The sequence below is a fragment of the Panulirus ornatus genome, chromosome 55, assembly GCF_036320965.1.
Source record: "Panulirus ornatus isolate Po-2019 chromosome 55, ASM3632096v1, whole genome shotgun sequence".
Classification (NCBI taxonomy): Eukaryota; Metazoa; Arthropoda; class Malacostraca; order Decapoda; family Palinuridae; genus Panulirus; species Panulirus ornatus.
The window spans coordinates 27,022,403-27,047,793 of NC_092278.1; the positions used below are offsets into that span (position 1 = coordinate 27,022,403).

At 41.9% G+C, this 25,391-nt stretch overlaps 1 protein-coding gene across 6 annotated transcripts in view; it reads right to left on the reverse strand.

Moving 5' to 3' along the window:
• TBC1D23 (TBC1 domain family member 23) overlaps window positions 1-25,391 on the reverse strand; it is a 138,031-nt gene that overhangs the window by 65,303 nt on the left and 47,337 nt on the right. For 3 of the 6 annotated variants that reach the window (XM_071693296.1, XM_071693295.1, XM_071693292.1), the window contains exons 7-8: window positions 22,087-22,264; window positions 7,713-7,877 (exon numbers count right to left, since the gene is read on the reverse strand). In XM_071693296.1, the coding sequence (XP_071549397.1) occupies window positions 7,713-7,877; window positions 22,087-22,264 (343 nt within the window). The remainder of the gene's footprint in view (window positions 1-7,712; window positions 7,878-22,086; window positions 22,265-25,391) is intronic. The other 3 variants (XM_071693298.1, XM_071693294.1, XM_071693293.1) reach the window with 2 other exon arrangements.

Genomic DNA, 25,391 nt, shown 5'->3' on the forward strand with positions numbered 1-25,391 from the left:
AGCAAATGGAAACTTCAGTGAAGGGGGCTAATGGTGAGGTGATAACAAGTAGTGATGATGTGAGAAGGAGATGGAGTGAGTATTTTGAAGGTTTGTTGAATGTGTTTGATGACAGAGTGGCAGATATAGGGTGTTTTGGTTGAGGTGGTGTGCAAAGTGAGAGGGTTAGGGAAAATGATTTGGTAAACAGAAAAGAGGTAGTAAAAGCTTTGTGGAAGATGAAAGATGGCAAGGCTGCAAGTTTGGATGGTACTGCAGTGGAATTTATTAAAAAAGGGGGTGCCTGTATTGCTGACTGGTTGGTAAGGTTATTTAATGTATGTATGATTCATGGTGAGGTCCCTGAGGATTGGCGGAATGCTTGCATAGTGCCATTGTACAAAGGCAAAGGGGATAAGAGTGAGTGCTCAAATTACAGAGGTATAAGTCTGTTGAGTATTCCTGGGAAATTATATGGGAGGGTATTGATTGAGAGGGTGAAGGCATGTACAGAGCATCAGATTGGGGAAGAGCAGTGTGGTTTCAGAAGTGGTAGAGGATGTGTGGATCAGGTGTTTGCTTTGAAGAATGTATGTGAGAAATACTTAGAAAAGCAAATGGATTTGTATGTAGCATTTATGGATCTGGAGAAGGCATATGATAGAGCTGATAGAGATGCTCTGTGGAAGGAACTAAGAATATATGGTGTGGGAGGCAAGTTGTTAGAAGCAGTGAAAAGTTTTCATCGAGGATGTAAGGTATGTGTACATGTAGGAAGAGAGGAAAGTGATTGGTTCTCAGTGAATGTACGTTTGCAGCAGGGGTGTGTGACGTCTCCATGGTTGTTTAATTTGTTTATGGATGGGGTTGTTAGGGAGGTGAATGCAAGAGTTTTGGAAAGAGGGGCAAGTATGCAGTCTGTTGTGGATGAGAGAGCTTGGGAAGTGAGTCAGTTGTTGCTTGCTGATGATACAGCGCTGGTGGCTGATTCATGTGAGAAACTGCAGAAGCTGGTGACTGAGTTTGGTAAAGTGTGTGAAAGAAGAAAGTTAAGAGTAAATGTGAATAAGAGCAAGGTTATTAGGTACAGTAGGGTTGAGGGTCAAGTCAATTGGGAGGTAAGTTTGAATGGAGAAAAACTGGAGGAAGTAAAGTGTTTTAGATATCTGGGAGTGGATCTGGCAGTGGATGGAACCATGGAAGTGGAAGTGGATCATAGGGTGGGGGATGGGGCGAAAATCCTGGGAGCCTTGAAGAATGTGAGGAAGTCGAGAACATTATCTCGGAAAGCAAAAATGGGTACGTTTGAAGGAATAGTGGTTCCAACAATGTTGTATGGTTGCGAGGCGTGGGCTATGGATAGAGTTGTGCGCAGGAGGATGGATGTGCTGGAAATGAGATGTTTGAGGACAATGTGTGGTGTGAGGTGGTTTGATCGAGTAAGTAACGTAAGGGTAAGAGAGATGTGTGGAAATAAAAAGAGCATGGTTGAGAGAGCAGAAGAGGGTGTTTTGAAATGGTTTGGGCACATGGAGAGAATGAGTGAGGAAAGATTGACCAAGAGGATATATGTGTCGGAGGTGGAGGGAACGAGGAGAAGTGGGAGACCAAATTGGAGGTGGAAAGATGGAGTGAAAAAGATTTTGTGTGATCGGGGCCTGAACATGCAGGAGGGTGAAAGGAGGGCAAGGAATAGAGTGAATTGGAGCGATGTGGTATACCGGGGTTGACGTGCTGTCAGTGGATTGAATCAAGGCATGTGAAGCGTCTGGGGTAAACCATGGAAAGCTGTGTAGGTATGTATATTTGCGTGTGTGGACGTATGTATATACATGTGTATGGGGGGTTGTGCCATTTCTTTCGTCTGTTTCCTTGCGCTACCTCGCAAACGCGGGAGACAGCGACAAAGTGTAAAAAAAAAATATATATATATGTGTGTATATATATATATATATATATATATATATATATCATCCCTGGGGATAGGGGAGAAAGAATACTTCCCATGTATTCCCTGCATGTCGTAGAAGGCGACTAAAAGGGGAGGGAGCGGGGGGCTGGAAATCCTCCCCTCTCGTTTTTTTTTTTTTTATTTTTATTTTCCAACAGAAGGAACAGAGAAGGGGGGCCAGGTGAGGATATTCCCTCAAAGGCCCAGTCCTCTGTCCGTAACGCTACCTCGCTAACGCGGGAAATGGCGAATAGTATGAAAAAAAAAAAGCTTGTGACTGAGTTTGGTAAAGTGTGTGAAAGAAGAAAGTTAAGAGTAAATGTGAATAAGAGCAAGGTTATTAGGTACAGTAGGGTTGAGGGTCAAGTCAATTGGGAGGTGAGTTTGAATGGAGAAAAACTGGAGGAAGTGAAGTGTTTTAGATATCTGGGAGTGGATCTGGCAGCGGATGGAACCATGGAAGCGGAAGTGGATCATAGGGTGGGGGAGGGGGGCGAAAATTCTGGGAGCCTTGAAGAATGTGTGGAAGTCGAGTACATTATCTCGGAAAGCAAAAATGGGTATGTTTGAAGGAATAGTGGTTCCAACAATGTTGTATGGTTGTGAGGCGTGGGCTATGGATAGAGTTGTGCGCAGGAGGATGGATGTGCTGGAAATGAGATGTTTGAGGACAATGTGTGGTGTGAGGTGGTTTGATCGAGTAAGTAACGTAAGGGTAAGAGAGATGTGTGGAAATAAAAAGAGCGTGGTTGAGAGAGCAGAAGAGGGTGTTTTGAAATGGTTTGGGCACATGGAGAGAATGAGTGAGGAAAGATTGACCAAGAGGATATATGTGTCGGAGGTGGAGGGAACGAGGAGAAGAGGGAGACCAAATTGGAGGTGGAAAGATGGAGTGAAAAAGATTTTGTGTGATCGGGGCCTGAACATGCAGGAGGGTGAAAGGAGGGCAAGGAATAGAGTGAATTGCAGCGATGTGGTATACCGGGGTTGACGTGCTGTCAGTGGATTGGATCGGGGCATGTGAAGCGTCTGGGGTAAACCATGGAAAGCTGTGTAGGTATGTATATTTGCATGTGTGGACGTATGTATATACATGTGTATGGGGGTGGGTTGGGCCATTTTCTTTCGTCTGTTTCCTTGCGCTACCTCGCAAACGCGGGAGACAGCGACAAAGCAAAAAAAATATATAAAAATATATATATATATATATATATATATATATATATATATATATATATATATATATATATATATATGGTTGTTTAATTTGTTTATGGATGGGGTTGTTAGGGAGGTGAATGCAAGAGTTTTGGAAAAAGGGGCAAGTATGAAGTCTGTTGGGGATGAGAGAGCTTGGGAAGTGAGTCAGTTGTTGTTCGCTGATAATACAGCGCTGGTGGCTGATTCATGTGAGAAACTGCAGAAGCTGGTGACTGAGTTTGGTAAAGTGTGTGAAAGAAGAAAGTTAAGAGTAAATGTGAATAAGAGCAAGGTTATTAGGTACAGTTGGGTTGAGGGTCAAGTTAATTGGGAGGTAAGTTTGAATGGAGAAAAACTGGAGGAAGTAAAGTGTTTTAGATATCTGGGAGTGGATCTGGCAGCGGATGGAACCATAGAAGCAGAAGTGAATCACAGTGTGGGGGAGGGGGCGAAATTCCTGGGAGCCTTGAAGAATGTGTGGAAGTTGAGAGCATTATCTTGGAAAGCAAAAATGGCTATGTTTGAAGGAATAGTGGTTCCAACAATGTTGTATGGTTGCAAGGCGTGGGCTATGGATAGAGTTGTGCGTAGGAGGGTGGATGTGCTGGAAATGAGATGTTTGTGGACAATATGTGGTGTGAGGTGGTTTGATCGAGTAAGTAATGTAAGGGTAAGAGAGATGTGTGGAAATAAAAAGAGCGTGGTTGAGAGAGCAGAAGAGGGTGTTTTGAAATGGTTTGGGCACATGGAGAGAATAAGTGAGGAAAGATTGACCAAGAGGACATATGTGTCGGAGGTGGAGGGAACGAGGAGAAGTGGGAGACCAAATTGGAGGTGGAAAGTTGAGTGAAAAAGATTTTGAGTGATCGGGGCCTGAACATGCAGGAGGGTGAAAGGCGGGCAAGGAATAGAGTGAACTGGATCGATGTGGTATACCGGGGTCGACGTGCTGTCAATGGATTGAATCAGGGCATGTGAAGCGTCTGGGGTAAACCATGGAAAGTTGTGTATGGCCTGGATGCGGAAAGGGAGCTGTGGTTTCGGGCATTATTGCATGACATCTAGAGACTGAGTGTGAACGAATGGGGCCTTTGTTGTCTTTTCCTAGCGCTACCTCGCTCACATGAGGGGGGAGGGGGATGTTATTCCATGTGTGGCGAGGTGGTGATGGGAATGAATAAAGGCAGACAGTGTGAATTGTGTGCATGTAACAATTTGGGAAAAGTCATAAGAAAAAAAATGAATAAAGAACATTGATAAGATACTGCTCTCTAGCAGAATAAGGAGTAGTATGTTACTTAGAATATTTATAATGAGAGATAAAACACCAAAGATGAAAACATCAGATGTATATATAAGAAGATATATAAGAAGTACACCTGAGTACTGTTGTGTTATACAGTCAACAATTAAGCAAAGTGATGACAAACACATTAGAAAGAATTAACAATCTAAAAGTAAAATATTTGGAGATGAGCATATGAAGTAACACAAAAAAGTGAAGAGAGCTTGAATTCTATAATCAAGAGAGACTCAGAGAAAGATATATGATACTATATGCCTGTAAAAAACAGATGAAGTAAAAAGTAGACACAGAATCACCAAATTAAGGGCAATACCTGCAATATGTCTGATCATTATCTTGTGGAGGCTAAGGTGAAGATTTGTATGGGTTTTCAGAAAAGAAGAATGAATGTTGGGGTGAAGAGCGTGGTGAGAGTAAGTGAGCTTGGGAAGGAGACTTGTGTGAGGAAGTACCAGGAGAGACTGAGTACAGAATGGAAAAAGGTGAGAACAATGGAAGTAAGGGGAGTGGGGGAGGAATGGGATGTATTTAGGGAATCAGTGATGGATTGCGCAAAAGATGCTTGTGGCATGAGAAGAGTGGGAGGTGGGTTGATTAGAAAGGGTAGTGAGTGGTGGGATGAAGAAGTAAGAGTATTAGTGAAAGAGAAGAGAGAGGCATTTGGACGATTTTTGCAGGGAAAAAATGCAATTGAGTGGGAGATGTATAAAAGAAAGAGACAGGAGGTCAAGAGAAAGGTGCAAGAGGTGAAAAAAAGGGCAAATGAGAGTTGGGGTGAGAGAGTATCATTAAATTTTAGGGAGAATAAAAAGATGTTCTGGAAGGAGGTAAATAAAGTGCGTAAGACAAGGGAGCAAATGGGAACTTCAGTGAATGGCGCAAATGGGGAGGTGATAACAAGTAGTGGTGATGTGAGAAGGAGATGGAGTGAGTATTTTGAAGGTTTGTTGAATGCGTTTGATGATAGAGTGGCAGATATAGGGTGTTTTGGTCGAGGTGGTGTGCAAAGTGAGAGGGTTAGGGAAAATGATTTGGTAAACAGAGAAGGGGTAGTAAAAGCTTTGCGGAAGATGAAAGCCGGCAAGGCAGCAGGTTTGGATGGTATTGCAGTGGAATTTATTAAAAAAGGGGGTGACTGTATTGTTGACTGGTTGGTAAGGTTATTTAATGTATGTATGACTCATGGTGAGGTGCCTGAGGATTGGCAGAATGCGTGCATAGTGCCATTGTACAAAGGCAAAGGGGATAAGAGTGAGTGCTCAAATTACAGAGGTATAAGTTTGTTGAGTATTCCTGGTAAATTATATGGGAGGGTATTGATTGAGAGGGTGAAGGCATGTACAGAGCATCAGATTGGGGAAGAGCAGTGTGGTTTCAGAAGTGGTAGAGGATGTGTGGATCAGGTGTTTGCTTTGAAGAATGTATGTGAGAAATACTTAGAAAAGCAAATGGATTTGTATGTAGCATTTATGGATCTGGTGAAGGCATATGATAGAGTTGATAGAGATGCTCTGTGGAAGGTATTAAGAATATATGGTGTGGGAGGCAAGTTGTTAGAAGCAGTGAAAAGTTTTTATCGAGGATGTAAGGCATGTGTACGTGTAGGAAGAGAGGAAAGTGATTGGTTCTCAGTGAATGTAGGTTTGCGGCAGGGGTGTGTGATGTCTCCATGGTTGTTTAATTTGTTTATGGATGGGGTTGTTAGGGAGGTGAATGCAAGAGTTTTGGAAAGAGGGGCAAGTATGAAGTCTGTTGGGATGAGAGAGCTTGGGAAGTGAGTCAGTTGTTGTTCGCTGATGATACAGCGCTGGTGGCTGATTCATGTGAGAAACTGCAGAAGCTGGTGACTGAGTTTGGTAAAGTGTGTGAAAGAAGAAAGTTAAGAGTAAATGTGAATAAGAGCAAGGTTATTAGGTACAGTAGGGTTGAGGGTCAAGTCAATTGGGAGGTGAGTTTGAATGGAGAAAAACTGGAGGAAGTGAAGTGTTTTAGATATCTGGGAGTGGATCTGGCAGCGGATGGAACCATGGAAGCGGAAGTGGATCATAGGGTGGGGGAGGGGGCGAAAATTCTGGGAGCCTTGAAGAATGTGTGGAAGTCGAGAACATTATCACAGAAAGCAAAAATGGGTATGTTTGAAGGAATAGTGGTTCCAACAATGTTGTATGGTTGCGAGGAGTGGGCTATGGATAGAGTTGTGCGCAGGAGGATGGATGTGCTGGAAATGAGATGTTTGAGGACAGTGTGTGGTGTGAGGTGGTTTGATCGAGTAAGTAACGTAAGGGTAAGAGAGATGTGTGGAAATAAAAAGAGCGTGGTTGAGAGAGCAGAAGAGGGTGTTTTGAAATGGTTTGGGCACATGGAGAGAATGAGTGAGGAAAGATTGACCAAGAGAATATATGTGTCGGAGGTGGAGGGAACGAGGAGAAGAGGGAGACCAAATTGGAGGTGGAAAGATGGAGTGAAAAAGATTTTGTGTAATCGGGGCCTGAACATGCAGGAGGGTGAAAGGAGGGCAAGGAATAGAGTGAATTGGAGCGATGTGGTATACCGGGGTTGACGTGCTGTCAGTGGATTGAATCAAGGCATGTGAAGCGTCTGGGGTAAACCACGGAAAGCTGTGTAGGTATGTATATTTGCGTGTGTGGACGTATGTATATACATGTGTATGGGGGTGGGTTGGGCCATTTCTTTCGTCTGTTTCCCTGCGCTACCTCGCAAACGCGGGAGACAGCGACAAAGCAAAAAAAAAAAAAAAAAACCTGCAATATACCAAAAGATACCATATAATAATATATGAATGCCCAGCATGGAGGCTTACTTAATACACTACAAGAAGAACTAAGAAATCTACACTGACGACAAAAGCATTCAGAAGACTAGACTAACGCATGAAGAAAATACCAGCTGAACCAATAGTTATCAAGATGAAAATACCAGGTGAACCAACAAAAGAAAATTATGCACCAAAACCAGAGCCCCCTATCCACAATCAAGCCCCACAGACGTGGATATGCTTGAAAAACATGGTGAGATTATAAAATGTACAGATAGAGGAGGGCATGTGTATTAACAGAAATAGAAATATTCAAAGGATAGGGTTGACAGGAACCTGTTGAGTGACCTAGGAATGGCAATTTAAAAAAAAATAAGAGCTGAGAAGCACTGAAAACTGTAAAGTAAAGTCATGAAGAAAAGTATGTACACTAGAAAAGGTGTAACAGAGAAATCTGGACATGGTAAGTATATTTCAGCTGTAGTTAGTGATGTCCTTACCTGTTCAATATCTTCTGGAGATGCTTGTAAGAGATCACATGTATCAATTATTTCCTCTGCAGACACTGGTAGACAGAGAGCTTGAGACAGTGGAAGATCCCCCACTCTATTACACACTTCACCATGTCCCATGTACACTGATCCAAAGATCACTGTAGCAAAGTCCTGTTTAAAGAAATAATCAATCTTTACATCTATTTTCTATCTTTATTTTATTTTTTATTTATTATACTTTGTCACTGTCTCCCGCATTAGCGAGGTAGCGCAAGGAAACAGATGGAAGAATGGCCCAAGTCACCCACATACACATGTATATACATACATGTCCACACATAGCACATATACATACCTATACATCTCAACGTATACATATACACAGACATATACATATATACATATGTACATAATTCATACTGTCTGCCCCTATTCATTCCCGTCGCCACCCTGCCACACATGAAATGACAAACCCCTCTCCCCGCATGTGTGCGAGGTAGCGCTAGGAAAAGACAACAAAGGCCACATTCATTCACACTCGGTCTCTAGCTGTCATGTATAATGCACCAAAACCACAGCTCCCTTTCCACATCTGGGCCCCACAAAACTTTCCATGGTTTACCCCTGATGCTTCACATGCCCTGGTTCAATCCATTAACAACACGTCGACCCAAGTATACCACATTGTTCCAATTCACTCTATTCCTTGCATAACTCTATCTATAGCCCACGCCTCGCAACCACATAACATCGTTGGAACCACTATTCCTTTAAACATACCCATTTTTGCTTTCCAAGATAATGTTCTCGACTTCCACACATTTTTCAATGCTCCCACAACTTGCGCCCCCTACCCCACCCTATGAGTCACTTCCGCTTCCATGGTTCCATCCACTGCCAGATCCACTCCCAGATATCTAAAACACTTTACTTCCACCAGTATTTCTCCATTCAAACTTACCTCCCAATTGACTTGTCCCTCAACCCTACGGTACCTAATAACCTTGCTCTTATTCACATTTACTCTCAGCTTTTTTCTTTCACACATTTTACCAAACTCAGTCACCAGCTTCTGCAATTTCTCACGTGAATCAGCCACCAGCTCTGTATCATCAGTGAACAACAACTGACTCACTTCCCAAGCTCTCTCATCCCCAACAGACTTCATACTTGCCCCTCTTTCCAAAACTCTTGCATTCACCTCCCTAACAACCCCATCCATAAACAAATTAAACAACCATGGAGACATCACACACCCCTGCCGCAAACCTACATTCACTGAGAACCAATCACTTTCCTCTCTTCCTACATGTACACATGCCTTACATCCTCGATAAAAACTTTTCACTGATTCAAACAACTTACCTCCCACACCATATATTCTCAGTATCTTCCACATCACATCATTCAGAGCGATACCAGTTTGCATCAGCCTTCACTCCTGCCTGCAGTAGCATGCTTTCCGACATGTTTCATGAGCTCCTCTTCACCAACGGAACTACCTTGGTCCACCAGTGATGCTACTACATTTGAAAATCAAGAACCATTGCAACACAAACCTCGCCAGGTGGTAGAGTGTCCCGCAGTGTATCGAGACAGACTTCCCCAGAACTTTTTTAAAGGGGAAGTAAATGTTTATAGTTGTGTTACTGGAGTGATAGTTTTCATACATGGTGCTTTGACTAGAAAATAGTGAAATTGGAAAAAATGTAGCTTAGACATTGAAGCTTATTGATACAGTGGTTAAATTGATGAGAACTACTATTGGCATTTGTGTAAATAAATTATACATTTCCTTTTCCATAGCCAGAGGTTGAACCATTATGTGACATTCATTTTTTCATTTCATTTCAAGCTAGAAGTTTCAGTTTTCTAAATTGTTTCTTACATTTTTCATATGTATATATATGTATGTGTGTGTGTGTGTATATGTGCGTATGTATGTGTATGTGTGTGTATGTGTATATGTATATATATATATATATATTTTTTTTTTTTTTTTATACTTTGTCGCTGTCTCCCGCGTTTGCGAGGTAGCGCAAGGAAACAGACGAAAGAAATGGCCCAACCCCCCCCATACACATGTATATACATACGTCCACACACGCAAATATACATACCTACACAGCTTTCCATGGTTTACCCCAGATGCTTCACATGCCTTGATTCAATCCACTGACAGCACGTCAACCCCGGTATACCACATCGCTCCAATTCACTCTATTCCTTGCCCTCCTTTCACCCTCCTCCATGTTCAGGCCCCGATCACACAAAATCATTTTCACTCCATCTTTCCACCTCCAATTTGGTCTCCCTCTTCTCCTTGTTCCCTCCACCTCCGACACATATATCCTCTTGGTCAATCTTTCCTCACTCATCCTCTCCATGTGCCCAAACCACTTCAAAACACCCTCTTCTGCTCTCTCAACCACGCTCTTTTTATTTCCATACATCTCTCTTACCCTTACGTTACTCACTCGATCAAACCACCTCACACCACACATTGTCCTCAAACATCTCATTTCCAGCACATCCATCCTCCTGCGCACAACTCTATCCATAGCCCACGCCTCGCAACCATACAACATTGTTGGAACCACTATTCCTTCAAACATACCCATTTTTGCTTTCCGAGATAATGTTCTCGACTTCCACACATTCTTCAAGGCCCCCAGAATTTTCGCCCCCTCCCCCACCCTATGATCCACTTCCACTTCCATGATTCCATCCGCTGCCAGATCCACTCCCAGATATCTAAAACACTTCACTTCCTCCAGTTTTTCTCCATTCAAACTCACCTCCCAATTGATAATATATATATATATATATATATATATATATATATATATATATATATTATCCCTGGGGATAGGGGTGAAAGAATACTTCCCACGCATTCCTCGCGTGTCATAGAAAGCGACTAGAGGGGACGGGAGCAGGGGGCCAGAAATCCTCCCCTCCTTGTATTTTTTTAACTTTCTAAAATGGGAAACAGAAGAAGGAGTCACGCGGGGAGTGCTCATCCTCCTTGAAGGCTCAGATTGGGGTGCCTAAATGTGTGTGGATGTAACCAAGATGTGAAAAAAGGAGAGATAGGTAGTATGTTTGAGGAAAGGAACCTGGATGTTTTGGCTCTGAGTGAAACGAAGCTCAAGGGTAAAGGGGAAGAGTGGTTTGGGAATGTCTTGGGAGTAAAGTCAGGGGTTAGTGAGAGGACAAGAGCAAGGGAAGGAGTAGCAGTACTCCTGAAACAGGAGTTGTGGGAGTATGTGATAGAATGTAAGAAAGTAAATTCTCGATTAATATGGGTAAAACTGAAAGTTGATGGAGAGAGATGGGTGATTATCGGTGCATATGCACCTGGGCATGAGAAGAAAGATCATGAGAGGCAAGTGTTTTGGGAGCAGCTGAATGAGTGTGTTAGTGGTTTTGATGCACGAGACTGGGTTATAGTGATGGGTGATTTGAATGCAAAGGTGAGTAATGTGGCAGTTGAGGGAATAATTGGTATACATGGGGTGTTCAGTGTTGTAAATGGAAATGGTGAAGAGCTTGTAGATTTATGTGCTGAAAAAGGACTGATGATTGGGAATACCTGGTTTAAAAAGCGAGATATGCATAAGTATACTTATGTAAGTAGGAGAGATGGCCAGAGAGCGTTATTGGACTACGTGTTAATTGACAGGCGCGCGAAAGAGAGACTTTTGGATGTTAATGTGCTGAGAGGTGCAACTGGAGGGATGTCTGATCATTATCTTGTGGAGGCTAAGGTGAAGATTTGTATGGGTTTTCAGAAAAGAAGAGTGAATGTTGGGGTGAAGAGGGTGGTGAGAGTAAGTGAGCTTGGGAAGGAGACTTGTGTGAGGAAGTACCAGGAGAGACTGAGTACAGAATGGAAAAAGGTGAGAACAATGGAAGTAAGGGGAGTGGGGGAGGAATGGGATGTATTTAGGGAATCAGTGATGGATTGCGCAAAAGATGCTTGTGGCATGAGAAGAGTGGGAGATGGGTTGATTAGAAAGGGTAGTGAGTGGTGGGATGAAGAAGTAAGAGTAGTAGTGAAAGAGAAGAGAGAGGCATTTGGATGATTTTTGCAGGAAAAAATGCAATTGAGTGGGAGATGTATAAAAGAAAGAGACAGGAGGTCAAGAGAAAGGTGCAAGAGGTGAAAAAAAGGGCAAATGAGAGTTGGGGTGAGAGAGTATCATTAAATTTTAGGGAGAATAAAAAGATGTTCTGGAAGGAGGTAAATAAAGTGCGTAAGACAAGGGAGCAAATGGGAACTTCAGTGAAGGGCGCAAATTGGGAGGTGATAACAAGTAGTGGTGATGTGAGAAGGAGATGGAGTGAGTATTTTGAAGGTTTGTTGAATGTGTTTGATGATAGAGTGGCAGATATAGGGTGTTTTGGTCGAGGTGGTGTGCAAAGTGAGAGGGTTAGGGAAAATGATTTGGTAAACAGAGAAGGGGTAGTAAAAGCTCTGCGGAAGATGAAAGCCGGCAAGGCAGCAGGTTTGGATGGTATTGCAGTGGAATTTATTAAAAAAGGGGGTGACTGTATTGTTGACTGGTTGGTAAGGTTATTTAATGTATGCATGACTCATGGTGAGGTGCCTGAGGATTGGCGGAATGTGTGCATAGTGCCATTGTACAAAGGCAAAGGGGATAAGAGTGAGTGCTCAAATTACAGAGGTATAAGTTTGTTGAGTATTCCTGGTAAATTATATAGGAGGGTATTGATTGAGAGGGTGAAGGCATGTACAGAGCATGAGATTGGGGAAGAGCAGTGTGGTTTCAGATGTGGTAGAGGATGTGTGGATCAGGTGTTTGCTTTGAAGAATGTATGTGAGAAATACTTAGAAAAGCAAATGGATTTGTATGTAGCGTTTATGGATCTGGAGAAGGCATATGATAGAGTTGATAGAGATGCTCTGTGGAAGGTATTAAGAATATATGGTGTGGGAGGCAAGTTGTTAGAAGCAGTGAAAAGTTTTTATCGAGGATGTAAGGCATGTGTACGTGTAGGAAGAAAGGAAAGTGATTGGTTCTCAGTGAATGTAGGTTTGCAGCAGGGGTGTGTGATGTCTCCATGGTTGTTTAATTTGTTTATGGATGGGGTTGTTAGGGAGGTGAATGCAAGAGTTTTGGAAAGAGGGGCAAGTATGAAGTCTGTTGGGGATGAGAGAGCTTGGGAAGTGAGTCAGTTGTTGTTCGCTGATGATACAGCGCTGGTGGCTGATTCATGTGAGAAACTGCAGAAGCTGGTGACTGAGTTTGGTAAAGTGTGTGAAAGAAGAAAGTTAAGAGTAAATGTGAATAAGAGCAAGGTTATTAGGTACAGTAGGGTTGAGGGTCAAGTCAATTGGGAGGTGAGTTTGAATGGACAAAAACTGGAGGAAGTGAAGTGTTTTAGATATCTGAGAGTGGATCTGGCAGCGGATGGAACCATGGAAGCGGAAGTGGATCATAGGGTGGGGGAGGGGGCGAAAATTCTGGGAGCCTTGAAGAATGTGTGGAAGTCGAGAACATTATCTCGGAAAGCAAATATGGGTATGTTTGAAGGAATAGTGGTTCCAACATTGTTGTATGGTTGCGAGGCATGGGCTATGGATAGAGTTGTGCGCAGGAGGATGGATGTGCTGGAAATGAGATGTTTGAGGACACTGTGTGGTGTGAGGTGGTTTGATCGAGTAAGTAACGTAAGGGTAAGAGAGATGTGTGGAAATAAAAAGAGCGTGGTTGAGAGAGCAGAAGAGGGTGTTTTGAAATGGTTTGGGCACATGGAGAGAATGAGTGAGGAAAGATTGACCAAGAGGATATATGTGTCGGAGGTGGAGGGAACCAGGAGAACAGGGAGACCAAATTGGAGGTGGAAAGATGGAGTGAAAAAGATTTTGTGTGATCAAGGCCTGAACATGCAGGAGGGTGAAAGGAGGGCATGGAATAGAGTGAATTGGAGCGATGTGGTATACCGGGGTTTACGTGCTGTCAGTGGATTGAATCAAGGCATGTGAAGCGTCTGGGGTAAACCATGGAAAGCTGTGTAGGTATGTATATTTGCGTGTGTGGACGTATGTATATACATGTGTATGGGGGTGGGTTGGGCCATTTCTTTCGTCTGTTTCCTTGCGCTACCTCGCAAACGCGGGAGACAGCGACAAAGCAAAAAAAAAAAAAAAAAAAAAAATCTTCCACAGAGCATCTCCAGATCCATAAATGCTACATACAAATCCATTTGCTTTTCTAAGTATTTCTCAAATATATTTTTCAAAGCAAACACCTGATCCACACATCCTCTACCACTTCTAAAACCACACTGCTCTTCCCCAATCTGATGCTCTATACATGTCTTCACCCTCTCAATCAATATCCTCCCATATAATTTCCCAGGAATACTCAACAAACTTATACCTCTGAAATATAAGCACTCACTCCTATCCCCTTTGCCTTTGTACAATGGCACTATGCAAGCATTCCGCCAGTCCTCAGGCACCTCACCATGAGTCATACATACATCAAATAACCTTACCAACCAGTCAACAATACAGTTGCCCCAATTTTTAATAAATTCCACTGCAATACCATCCAAACCTGCTGCCTTGCCGGCTTTCATTTTCTGCAAAGCTTTCACCACCTCTTCTCTGTTTACCAAACCATTCTCCCTAACCCTCTCACTTTGCACACCACCTCGACCAAAACACCCTATATCTGCCACTCTATCATCAAACACATTCAACAAACCCTCAAAATACTCACTCCATCTCCTTCTCTCATCACCACTACTTATTACTGCTTCCCCATTATCCCCCTTCACTGATTTTCCCATTTGTTCCCTTGTCTTAAGCACTTTATTTACCTCTTTCCAAAACATCTTTTTATTCTCCCTAAAATTTAATGATACTCTCCCACACCAACTCTCATTTGCCCTCTTTTTTGCCTCTTGCACCTTTCTCTTGACTTCCTTCCTCTTTCTTTTATACATCTCCCAGTCATTTGTATTATTTTCCTGCAAAAATCGTCCAAATGCCTCTCTCTTCTCTTTCACTAATAATCCTACTTCTTCATCCCACCACTCACTACCCTTTCTAATCTGCCTACCTCCCACGCTTCTAATGCCACAAGCATCTTTTACACAAGCCATCACTGCTTTCCTAAATACATACCATTCCTCTCCCACTCCCCTTATGTCCTTTGTTCTCTCCTTTTTCCATAGGTATTTTCTATCTATATACATATATTCATTTATACTTTTCTTTATCATATTTGTTTGCTGTTTCCTGTGACACTGAGAAAGTGCCAGGAACAGATGAGGAAAAGCCTCAACTCATCAATCTATCTATATCTCTGATGCCTGTTCCCTCGCAGAAATCCCATCAAGGGATGGCCATAGCAAAAGTCTCCATTTATCTTTGTCCTTACATGCCTCCCTTGCATACACCATTCCACACATTCTTCCTCTGTTTCTCTCTCTCCAGTATTCTTTCACCCTATTTGCCCATGACACAAGTGGTCTTGCGCTCACACCAACCCCTTTAATTGTACTATCATACACTCTCCCTGTAAACTCCCAGTCTTGCATTCTTTCCACATGCCCAAACCACCTCAAAATATTAATAATAGGTTAACCATTCTACCACTCCACAATTCACTCCCTTTGCATTCCCTGTCATATCACATCTCTCGTACACCCTTTCATTTCTTTCTTCAATCCATCTAGTCACACCACATGCTTTTCTCAAAGAGCTCTTTTCCACAGCCTGCATTCTTGACCTCTGTGCCTCATTCCACGTCCATTTTTCAGCTGCATAGGTCAGGTTTGGGAGGACTAAGCTGTCCCTTAATCTTTCCTTTACTTCCATACGTACATCTCTACCCTTCATTATTCTATCAAGGGATTCAATAACTCTTCTACCTTGTACTGCTCTCTCTCTTATCTCTCCTTCCATATCATCATACTTACCCAAGACAGCTTCCAGGTACTTAAATTCTCTCATGTCTTCCAGTCTTTTCCCCCCAATATCCAAAGCACAATTCAATATACTTTCTTCTTTCACTCTTTATGGCTTTACAAAATCTATAATTTCCTTTCCAACACCATTACTTTACTATGACTTGCATTTACCTTCGATCTCCACTGCTTACACATATGAAGCACACTTACAAGCTTCTGCAACTCCTCTTCACTCTCTGCAAACAGCACAGTATCATCCGCAAACATCACTAACCATCATATCTCACTGCCACACTCCATCTGTGCATCCCTTTTCCCTAGTTTTGCTTTCATCTCTCTTATCACTCTATCCATGTATATATCAAAAAAATAACGGTGACATGACACAGCCGTGCCTCACACCTACATGTATCCCAAAACTTTCCCTCAGTTCTCATTCCACTCTTACACATCCATTTGCTCCTCCACAGAAGGATTTTACACTATTCAACAGCTGTCCTTCTATTCCATTTATAGTTAACACATCCAACAAAAGTATTCCACTCGACTCTGTCATACGCTTTCTCCAGATCCATAAAAGCTACATGCAACTTCATACCTTTAGCTAAATACTTTTCCACAGTCATCATTATTACAAAAACCTGATCCATACATCCCCTATCTTTCCTAAAACTCCCTTGCTCTTCACTTATTTTGCATTCACTCACTTCCATCACTCTGTCAATTAACATTCTTGCATACACTTTTCCTAGTATACTTAGACTTATTCCCCTATAATTGCTACACACATCATTCACACCTTTTCTTTTGAATAAAGTTACAATAATAGCCTTCATCCAATCCTTAGGCACAACCTTCTGTTTCCATGGTAAATTACATATAAGATGCATCCATTCTATCACACTTTCTCCTCCATACTTCAGCATTTCAGCCATAATCCCATCCACTCCAGGTGCCTTTCCTACCTCATTATTGTCCTTCTTACTTCCCTCTTTGCTATACGCCCCAGCACTTGTATCCCCTTCCTTCCCTCCTCCATACCCATGCATGTAACAACTGCAGCCTCTTCTCCCATATTCATCAGTTCTTCAAAATATTCTTTCAATTTTCCTTTCACTTCCTCCTTTTGATTCAGCAATTTCTCTTCCTTAATTCTCAATTACCATTTCGACTCTTACATCCACCTCTTTCCTTCCTCACCTCCTTCCAATAAAGTCTCTTATTATCCTGAAACTTTTCACTTCACTTAACTTTCTTCCAAAATCTTCAGCTACTCTTTTGCTTTCTTATATCAGCTTCTTAACATCCCGCTTACATATCTTTTATTCTTCCCTCCTTGCTGAGCTTCCACTGGTATTTTCATATTAAGCAATATTTTTTTTTATTATTATTTTGCTTTGTCGCTGTCTCCTGCATTTGCGAGGTAGCGCAAGGAAACAGAAGAAAGAAATGGCCCAACCCACCCCCATACACATGTATATACACACACGTCCACACACGCAATTATACATACCTATACATCACAATGTACACATATATATACACACACAGACACATACATATATACCCATGCACACAATTCACACTGTCTGCCTTTATTCATTCCCATCGCCACCTCGCCACACATGGAATACCATCCCCCTCCCCCTCATGTGTGCAAGGTAGCGCTAGGAAAAGATAACAAAGGCCCTATTCGTTCACACTCAGTCTCCAGCTGTCATGCAAATAAAGCCCGAAACCACAGCTCCCTTTCCACATCCAGGCCCCACACAACTTTCCATGGTTTACCCCAGACGCTTCACATGCCCTGATTCAATACACTGACAGCACGTCAACCCTGGTATACCACATCGATCCAATTCACTCTATTCCTTGCCCGCCTTTCACCCTCCTGCATGTTCAGGCCCCGATCACTCAAAATCTTTTTCACTCCATCTTTCCACCTCCAATTTGGTCTCCCACTTCTCCTCGTCCCCTCCACCTCCGACACATATATCCTCTTGGTCAATCTTTCCTCACTCATTCTCTCCATGTGCCCAAACCATTTCAAAACACCCTCTTCTGCTCTCTCAACCACGCTCTTTTTATTTCCACACATCTCTCTTACCCTTACATTACTTACTCGATCAAACCGCCTCACACCACACATTGTCCTCAAACATCTCATTTCCAGCACATCCACCCTCCTGCGAACAACTCTATCCATAGCCCACGCCTCGCAACCATACAACATTGTTGGAACCACTATTCCTTCAAACATGCCCATTTTTTTTTTCTGAGATAATGTTCTCGACTTCCACACATTCTTCAATGCTCCCAGGATTTTCGCCCCCTCCCCCACCCTATGATTCACTTCTGCTTCCATGGTTCCATCCGCTGCCAGATCCACTCCCAGATATCTAAAACACTTTACTTCCTCCAGTTTTTCTCCATATGCAATATACCATATGCAGTTTTTCTCCATATGCAATATACCATATGCATTTTTCTTCTTTTCCACAGCATTTCTAATCTCTTCTGTCCACCATGCACTGCCCTTTTTATTCCTGTATCTCACTACCTTGTATCCAACTACTGATTCTACAACGTTTACTAGTATTTCTCTCAACATTTTAAACACCTCATTCACACATGACTGCATTCCTACAATCTCTGCACTTCCATCTAAGCTTTCAGTTACCTTCCTTTCATACTCCTCCCTGTATTTTTCCTGATTCATCTTCTCACTTGCCAACACTTTTACCTCTCCATTCTTCCTTACACCATACCTCCACTTCTCCCTGATCCTCATCCCCACCAGAACCATGGAATGGTCAGTCTCCAAAGAATCCTCTCATGACTTTCTCAATCTTTCATATACTGCCATATAGTCAATCAAAGCCTTTTGATCTTTTCAATCATTCCCCATCCATATATATCCATAGATCATCTTCTGTGCTGAAAAAAGTTGTTTGCAAGGACCCTTCACAGGGTTTAAACCCAACCCGTGATGTTTATACATTTGTCTGTCCATCGACATATTTGTTACACTATCAGAGCCATGTGAGATTAAGTCCACGCTATCCCCACTGAGACGAGGTTGGGACATACATAAAAACACTAGAAGTATAGTGTGTGTCTCTTTTAACCTCCATGTGGCAGAGGTAGCCGGACACCTTGCCCAGGGTTCGAATCTGACCCATGGTGTATATACAATTGTCTGTCCATTGACATGTCACACTATCGGTGCTACATGAGACTAAAGTCCATCCTATCCCCAATGAGATGAGGATGGGACCACATAAAAACACTAGAATTCTAGTGTGTGTATCTTCTAACTTCCGCATGGCAAGGGTAGCCAGATGCCCAACCTAGGTGTATATACATTTGTCTGTCCATTGATACACTTGTCACACTTTCAGAGCCATATTAGATTAAGGTTAATGCTGTCCCCACCGAGATGAGGTTGAGAAACATGTAACAACACTAGAAGTCTAGTGTTCATGTCTTTTAACCTCCACATCGCAGAGGTAGCCAGACGCCCTTCCCAGGGTTCAAATCCATCCCATGGTGTATATACATCTGTCTGTCCAACTGTCTGTCGCACTATCAGAGCTACGTGAGATTAGTCTATGCTAACCCCACCGAGAAAAGGTTGGGACATACATAATAACACTAGAAGTCTAGTGTGTGTCTCTTTTAACCTCCATGTGGCAGAGGTAGCTGGATGCCCTGCCCAAGGTTCGAATCTGACCCAAGTGTACATACATTTGTTTGTCCATCAACATGTCACACTATCGGAGCCGCATGAGACTAAAGCCTATCCTATCCCCATAGATGAGGCTCGGACCATGTAAAAACACTAGAATTCTAGTGTGTGTCTTTTAACTTCTGCATTGCAGGGGTAGCCAAACAACCTACCCAGAGTTCAAATCTGACCTGAGGTGTATATACATTTGTCTGTCCATCAATATATTTGTCACAATATCGGAGCCACGTGAGATTAAAGTCCATGCTATCCCCACCGAGATGAGATTGGGCAACACATAAAAACACTAGAAGTCTAGTGCGTGTGTTTTTTAACCTCTACATGGCAAAGGGACCCAGATGCCCTGCCCAAGGTTCAAACCTGACCCATGGTGTATGTACATTTGTCTGTCCATAGACATATGATGAGAAGTATAGGCCCAAGTAGAGATCTCTGAGGGACTCCACAAGTTACAGATGACCACGATGATGATTCCTCATTTATTACAACTCTCTGCTTCCTATCAAGTATAACCAAGGTTCTATCCAACTTCCTATGCAACCAGTAATCCCAAGATTTAGATATTAAGCATCAACTTAAAGTGGGGAACTTTGCTGAATGCTTTCTGGAAGTCCAGAACTATAATATCTATTGCTTTTGTCTTGTTGTGTGTAGTGAATAACCTATAATAAAATTCAAGGGGGTTAGTAAGGCATGATCTGTGCCTTCTGAAATCATGTTGTGTATTACTGATCAGACTGTGTAGTTCCAGGTAGGCTATGATTATATCTATAATTGACTCCAGAAATTTATGTACAATTGATGTGAAGCTAACAAGACAGCAACTGCCAAGCAATTCAAGGCTTCCCCTTTTGTATACAGGGGTGACATCTGCCAATCTCCAGTCCTGCAAGACTATTCCATCCTGGGGAGATTAATTGAAAATATAGGTTACTGGACTGGCAATTTCATGTTTGAAGTTTTTGATTACTCATGGATACAAAATGTGAACTGATGGTGCATAAACTCACACTAAATATTGGCACATAGTTCCTCTAGGCATGAACCATCAAGGGTGAGACTTTTTAATGTGTCATGCAACCTATCATTAAAAATCACCCCTTTAAAGTTTGGGATAATAATACACGTTTTAGGGGAGATGGTTTTGATATTCACATTAAACTTAACCATGTTATGGTCAAATGTGCCTAGGTGTTCTCCATCATGGGTAATAGCTACTAAGGACTCCTGAGATGCAAGAACTAAATCAAGCATATTAGCTTTCCTTGCTGGTTCGGTGACAGTTTGGTACAGAAAAATGTCTTCAACAAAGCTGATATGGCTTGCAGATTCACTTTCTACACATGAAATACTTAGCCAGTTGATTTTTGGAAGATTAAAATCCCTAAGAATGACTGAGTCTTTACCCTTAATTGCCCATACATTTTTGTACAGGACAGCATCAATGTCTGCTGACTGACTAGGGTGTCTATAGATGACATTTATGTAAAATCTGGAAAATTCTGTGCTAATATGAAAACAAGTGTTCAACAGCAAAAAGATGTTCTAATCTGAATTTCAACAGGGTTCTGGGAAAGGTTTTACATACTGCACAGTTCTACCTCTTCAACTGCCTTTGTCCCTTACAAATAATTTGGAGTCTGGTAGGTTGTACTCACTAATCATAGCACTGTTTTCCATGTTCAGAAATATTTCTGTTAAACCAGTGATACCAATATGTTCACTGTTTACCAAACAATGCTATTCAGGTTTTGCAAGAGAGAGAGAGAGAGAGAGAGAGAGAGAGAGAGAGAGAGAGAGAGAGAGAGAGAGAGAGAGAGAGAGAGAGAGAGAGAGAGAGAGAGAGAGAGAGAGAGAGAGAGAGAGAGAGAGAGAGAGAGAGAGAGAGAGAGAGAGAGAGAGAGAGAGAGAGAGAGAGAGAGAGAGAGAGAGAGAGAGAGAGAGAGAGAGAGAGAGAGAGAGAGAGAGAGAGAGAGAGAGAGAGAGAGAGAGAGAGAGAGAGAGAGAGAGAGAGAGAGAGAGAGAGAGAGAGAGAGAGAGAGAGAGAGAGAGAGAGAGAGAGAGAGAGAGAGAGAGAGAGAGAGAGAGAGAGAGAGAGAGAGAGAGAGAGAGAGAGAGAGAGAGAGAGAGAGAGAGAGAGAGAGAGAGAGAGAGAGAGAGAGAGAGAGAGAGAGAGAGAGAGAGAGAGAGAGAGAGAGAGAGACAGAGAGAGAGAGAGAGAGACAGAGAGAGAGAGAGACAGAGAGAGAGAGAGAGACAGAGAGAGAGAGAGAGACAGAGAGAGAGAGAGAGACAGAGAGAGAGAGAGAGACAGAGAGAGAGAGACAGAGAGAGAGAGACAGAGAGAGAGAGACAGAGAGACAGAGAGACAGACAGACAGACAGAGAGAAATGTCTGCATGAGATCTTACCTGTGTGGCTGGGAACTGAGTAAAGAATAAAAGAAAAAAATTATAAAAAGATAAAATATACATATGTATCACTCTGCTACACTCTTTGATATTTCAGATCAATAAACATGTGGTAAGGTAAACAGAGACAGGCACAACCAAAAACTGAGCAAAAGGCAATATATCAAGCTAGAGGACAAACTGGAGGAGAAGGACATCAAACATATAATCATAGACATCTTATGACTGGTAATCCAGGTCTTCAAACAAATTAAAAAAACATGCTACTTAACTCTACAACCCACATTTTCCTTGCACACCTTTCTGAAAGTGCCAGGTGTTTTGATGATGTAGTATCTAGCAAGGGAGCAGAAGTCTGAGATATCATCTATGCTAAGGCCAGATGGAATTCCACTCAAGGTTGTGATGATATGCTCCCTACCTTCACTGCTCATCTCTAAGATCTGTTCTCTGAAAGACAGAGCAAATTAAGAAACACTAAAAATATTATTATCATATGATTATTATTCTTAGTCGCTGCCTCCCACATTAGCAAGGCAGCGCAAGGAAACAGATGAAAGAATGGCCCAACCCACCCACATACACATGTATATACATAAACCCCCTCACAGGAACATATACATACCTATTCATTTCCACGTATACAAACATATACATACACAGACACATACATATACACCTATGCACACACTCTCACACCCGCTACCCCATCCATTCCCATCGCCACCCCGCCACACATGAAATGGCACCCCCCCCACACATGTGCGAGGCAGCACTAGGAAAAGACAACAAAGGCCACACCTGCTCACACCCAGTCTCTAGCTGTCATGTGTAATGCACCAAAACCACGGCTCCCTTTCCACATCACACATGAATTCCCATTAAAACTATGTTTCACATATTTTCAGTCCAGATGTGGACTGAAAATATGTGAAACATAACTCTATAATCAAAACAAATATGCATAAAAGAAATATGCTTTAAGACCTGTCTAGTCTCAGTAGCTGGACCAAAATCAAAACTGCATTTACAACACATCTGCAATCCCTATAAATTGTCTAACACAAGACAGCTAATTATGGCCCATGAATAAATCTAAATAAATAGTTATGTATAATGCATAATGGTTCATTACATCATGCATGACAGTTAGTGAGTGGCTGGTCCAGTCATGTATGAGACCCTGAAAAACCTTTAGTTCTCAGATAACTGAATATTGAAAAATGGCTTGCTGGGTAACCATTCTCTACTACCATACAACTTCTTAGGAGTCCATGCTGATGAAGCACACTGAACTTTTACACACTTTCAGAAGGATGTTAGTCAGCTAAATGTACATGGTTTTCCTTTATTGTTATATATCATTCAAATACTAAGGGAAAAAAAAATGCTTTTGATCAAACCCAAACTCCATGATTTTTTGTGATTCTAGAGTAGGGAAAGGGAATTAACAACAGAAGCTTGAGAATTATGATATATCAACCACAGATTTTGAAATTAAAGTCTCATTAGAAATGCTTGACTCAGACATTTTAGAGGCAAGTGATAATGAATCAAGAGGATGAAACTTTCACAAAGATGTGGAAAAATGAAGGCAGAAGGAAGAGTATGATACAGTCACCAGTAAGGGTGAGGATGACCCTAGTCCTAATGTGAAGTGGGTAGGTGCTTTGTAACATCCACCATTTGCCTCTTGGGCACAGATGGAAGTTGCTAACTTTACTCCAACACAATTTGTTTTTTTGACAAAAGTAATTTAGGTATAACAGGTGCTTGTTCTGTCACTGAGAATTACAAAGAGCTAGACTACTTCTTAAGAGTATTTTGTTAGTGATTTGAGGGACAGGATAAAGTCTGAAACATATCACTAAATCCCCAAGCATCCTCAGTGCAAGTGTCATTTTTCTGCCAACATCACTCAAGGGCAGAGAAGAGTGCAGAAAAACACTTCATGTTTACTGAATGTGTTGTGTTACTGTGCATACACTCATGTATGCTCATACAAAATAAACTAACAAAAATAGAGCACAGTGTGTAAATATGTATATAAATATAAACCTCTACCATGTACTACCACATGAAATCAAGTACTTAACCCGGGTTAGAGTCCTGGAGCATATAGAGGTGAATGGTTTATATGTGAATCTATGTTTATGTACAGTGCTAGCCAATGAAGTTAGCACGAGTCGGCCCACACCAATTATAATTACGCAAATTACTTTAATCTACAGACAATCGGGTTTGTCTGCCAGTGATGTTGGCACTCTCTAGTGAGCAGTGGCAAGTATGTAACATGCCAGCATACCACATAAGCCCACCTCAGTAGCAGTTTAGCTGTAGTTGGAGGCAAGAGTTTTTTGTTATGCTCCACACTTATGCCCTGGATTTCTGTAGTTTTTCTCATTTTGTACTTCTACCACCTATGGTTGGTAATATTCACCTTACAAGAGACGAAGTAGCTTCTATAGTTACGCTTTACAAGGGAAACAAGCCACTTAAGGAAATTTCTAATACTGTCAGTGTAAGCTTGAGAACAGTACAAAGATGCATGAATGATAGCAGCAGCTCTGCTATAAGAATCCACATGAAAAGCCCCGAGAGGGGCAGAAAAACCTCTCTACATACTCTAAATGTTCTTAAATGTCAAGTGGATGCATATCTATGCTTCAGTGCAAAACGAATTAAAAGAAAAAATCCCTAGACTGCTCAGTGATGTGTCGGTAAGGACAATGCAGTGCAACTCACACAGGAACCTTAAGCACTGGAACTGCAGGCTGTGTCCCAAACCCTCATAATCCATAGAAACTAAAAGAAAAATATATTTTCACAGAAAAATGTAGTGTGGAATATGATTAAATTCAGAACTGTTGTAATGAGATGAGCCCACTTTTTCTATGACATGTGGCCATGGTGGGCATGTGCACAGGCAACTAAGATGTCATCCATTTGATCCCACTTACACTGCAAACACTGTAACGTTTCTGCTTAACTTATGGTAAAGGGTTGTTTCAGTTATAATGGTGCTGGGGACCTTGTAGTGTAGCTAAACAATGACTCTACAAATAGACATACTCACCTCAAGCTACAGAGTGACCATCTTCAAGATTTGTTCGAAAAATGCAAAGCCAAAGTGTTTATGCAGGATTGGGCTCCCGACCACACTGCTAAACTAGTCATTGGTTGGATTATGGACTGCACAGTGGACTTTTTCAAAGTCTGGACCAGAAATTCACCAGATTTGAATCCAACAGAAAACTTGTGGGTATTGACGAAAATGAAATTAGTACTTATGAAAATTAAATTCCATAACAGAGATACTTTGTCACTAAGCTGGAGGTTTCCATATGTGAAAATTGGGCAAAACTGGACCCTAAATGGATTCAGATCCTTGCTGTTTCAGTTCTTGGTCATTTCAAGGAGCGTATGAAGAGGAAAGGAAAACAAACAAAGAACTATTCGGTGGTGAATGCAGTTTTCATGGTTCTATTTCATGTTTCTTCTTGATTACTGTACCACAGCCCCATTGCACCAACTTCATTGGCAGGCACTGTATGTTAAACACCAAAACATCAATCGT